Genomic DNA, 3299 nt, shown 5'->3' with positions numbered 1-3299 from the left:
CACACCAAAACAAAACGGTGTCGTTGAACGGGAGAATCATTATTTAGTTGAAATCGCACTGACTTTTTTACTTTGCCACAATGTCCTTTCTTGTTTTTTGGGTGATGCTCTCCTCACAGTCTGTCACCTTATAAACTGAATGCCTTCACCGGTCCTTCAAGATCATATTCCAAATCTATATTGAATCCGCAATATGATCGCTACCCCATCCTCTTCGCGTCTATAGTAGCACATGCATGCTTTGTTCATAACCCCAGTCCACGTAAAGACAAAAATTCTGCCAAATATCTTAAATGTATTTTTCTAGGCTACTTACATATACAAAAAGAATATCGTTGTTTTTGTCCCAAACTTCAATGATTCATTGTGTCACCTGATGAGAATTCTACTTCCCCATTTTTCTTAGCCTCTGTGTCACCTAATGAGAATTGTACTTCAAATGTTTTTTTTAAAGTAACAACTTTCCATAATAGATATTTGATGGTAAAGATTCATAGTAATCCATGAAATCGAGTAGGGATTAATCCTATTAAAATAGAGTAATAAAAAATCTTATTGAAATAAATAAATAGAAAAAGTGGGGCTAATTTTTGAACAGCCTCACAAGAACAAACGACACAATTTCAAAATAGCTACCCTCCATTTATCATTCCCAAACAAAGGATTTAAACATCTTTGGTAGTAGCAAAAGCGTCGGCAATGTCAATGACAAAACGGTAACGAACATCTTTCTTCACAAGACGAGCAAAAGCCTCATTGATTGTATCAGTTTTGATTAACTCAATGTCACATGTGATATTCAGTTTTCCACAAACGTCCAACATTTCTTGTGTCTCTTTTATTCCTCCAATGATCCCACCTTTTATTGATCTCTTCCCTATAATGTGTTAATAACAATAAACCATCATTAACAAGTAACAACAACATCTTGCATTTATTAAATAATAAAGGCCTAGAATTAGCGTTGCTTTCACTAGACAATTTAACACATTCACACGCAATCAGCCTATCCATGATCGTTTGATCAATATTAGACAATACACATTTGAAATTAACTGTATTTTTTAATTTGTATCGTCTGATCTAGATCAAACAATTGTGTCAATCGAGTGAATGTGTGAAATTTTTTATTGTTAGAATCCAATTTTGGATCATTAAAGTTGATTTTACCAAGTATCAATGGAAAAGCAGGCAATTGTAGTGGCTTGTCGGCTACACCCACGAGAAATAGGGTTCCTGTTACTTTGAGCAAGTCTAAGATAGGCAGTAAAGCATGATCCGTTGATGCAGTGTCCAGAATGAAATCTAAACTTCTCTTTGCAGCCTGTCATAAAAAATCACAACTTAAAACTAATACGGTAAAAACTCACTCATAGAAAATCAATTGAGTTTCATTAACAGGACATTATCATTTATATTTATATGCTGGAATTCATAAATTGAGAGATACTAGTAAGTTTACAAACCTGCAATTGTTCAGGATTAGTGCTGATTATGAAATCATCAGCTCCCAAACGTTCCTTAGCATCAGCTTCTTTGGAAGGAGAAGTACTTATGACAGTAACATGGTGACCAAAAGCTTTACCAAACTTAACAGCCATGTGACCAAGTCCTCCCAAACCAACCACACCAATTCTTTTCCCAGGTGTTGATACCAAATTGTGGTCTTTCAAAGGACAGAACACTGTTATTCCAGCACACAGCAACGGTGCTGCTGCATCCATTGGTAAGCTCTCTGGAATGTGCACTACATATCTTCACATCAAAATTTCACAATCTTTAGTAAATGTAAAATTTCATATTAAATTTCATACTATTTATTTTTAAATAACTGTCATTTTAAAAAAAAAAATATCTTTCTATCTCATTTTAAGAAATTCTCCAATATTCTAATTTAATAATAATTATATTTATTAGTTCCTCCGTCTTATAATAAGTGTATAGTTCTGTGCGGTTCTTAAGAAAATGATTAGATGCATTAGTTTTAATAACAAAATTTATATCATTTATTAAAATACCCTTATATATTGTACTAGTAGGTAGTAGAGTAGTTGGAAAACGTGAAAGTTAATAAATAAGAGTATAGTAGTGAAAAAAATAATAAAAGTTGTATTGGTATTTTAAAGAGACATTTATTTATTTTAAAATATAGAAAAAAATACAAATGAGGCATTATTAAGAGACGGAGGGAGTAGATTGATATTTAAAAGCTATTAATAGAAAAATACCTGAAATCTACCACCAACATTTGTGAGTAGCCACCATAGGTAATGCTACCATCCCAGAAAATTCCATTGTAAACAAACTGCAACTTTTCACAGTAATTTTCTTGATCTGTTTTGCAAAACTCACAATCTAAACATGAAGCAGCCAAACACCCCACACCAACTCTCTCTCCTTCTTTGAATCCTGATACATCACTCCCAACCTTAGTGATAACCCCTGTTATCTCATGCCTATACATACATACAATCAACATATAAGTCAACGGGTCAATATCGATATTGCTAGACTGAAAGTCTTTTTTTTTAATCATAGTTGTGTGTGAGTTTATAGTGATTATTATCGGTATAGCAAAGAAATATATAGTTACCCGGGAACAATGGGGTACATAGTAATGCCCCAATCATCTTTAGCATAATGGATGTCAGTGTGACAAATTCCACAATACAAAATCTTGATAGTTACATCAGTAACACCATTCTCTCTGCATTATATCAAATTACAAAATTGTTAATATAAGTTAGTAATTGTGCAAGGATATCAGATGCATGAGTATGGGTTGGAACCTGTGACATTTCATTTATTCATCTTAAAAGATGAATTACAGTAGATCAAAAAAATGATTATTACCTTCTTTTGAAGGTGTATGGGGTAATCTTGCCGGAAGAATCATGAGCTGTCCAACCAGAAACAGTTTGTGTGTGATTAGGTGTTGTTTGAGCCATATTGATGAGAATGAGAAACAGTTGAAATGAAGAAATGAGATGAAGGCTAAAGGATTGTTGGTTGAAATTGGATTGGAAACTTCACATTTATAGAGGAAGGAAATAATGGTTTTAAATTGTGGACCGCATCACCTGATGCGGCCGCAATATTGCGGTTGCGGTAGTGTCCGCATCCGCATTAGGCCGCAATTGCGGTGTGATTGTAAATCACAATAAAAACCGCATCGGCCGCATCATAACACTGCATCGGCCGCATCAAGCTGCATCAGACCGCAAGAGATTATGCAATTCTCGCCAAAATTATTTCGTCTACTTTTTTTTAAAAATTATATTGTAAATTTAAGATATATT

The 3299-nt window shown here is 33.8% G+C and overlaps 1 protein-coding gene across 1 annotated transcript; it reads right to left on the bottom strand.

The window, feature by feature from the left end:
- Positions 1-476: 476 nt before the first annotated feature.
- On the bottom strand, positions 477-2994 carry LOC131594223 (probable cinnamyl alcohol dehydrogenase 6). Its single transcript, XM_058866308.1, has 6 exons — positions 2854-2994; positions 2594-2707; positions 2229-2456; positions 1467-1755; positions 1171-1324; positions 477-877 (listed from the first exon to the last, which is right to left on the bottom strand). The coding sequence occupies exons 1-6, from the start codon at positions 2946-2948 to the stop codon at positions 666-668; spliced, it is 1092 nt and encodes a 363-aa protein (XP_058722291.1). The 5' UTR covers positions 2949-2994; the 3' UTR covers positions 477-665.
- Positions 2995-3299: the final 305 nt, after the last annotated feature.

The sequence above is a fragment of the Vicia villosa genome, linkage group LG4 (assembly GCF_029867415.1).
Source record: "Vicia villosa cultivar HV-30 ecotype Madison, WI linkage group LG4, Vvil1.0, whole genome shotgun sequence".
NCBI classification, from domain to species: domain Eukaryota; kingdom Viridiplantae; phylum Streptophyta; class Magnoliopsida; order Fabales; family Fabaceae; genus Vicia; species Vicia villosa.
This window is presented reverse-complemented; position numbering and strand designations above follow the sequence as displayed.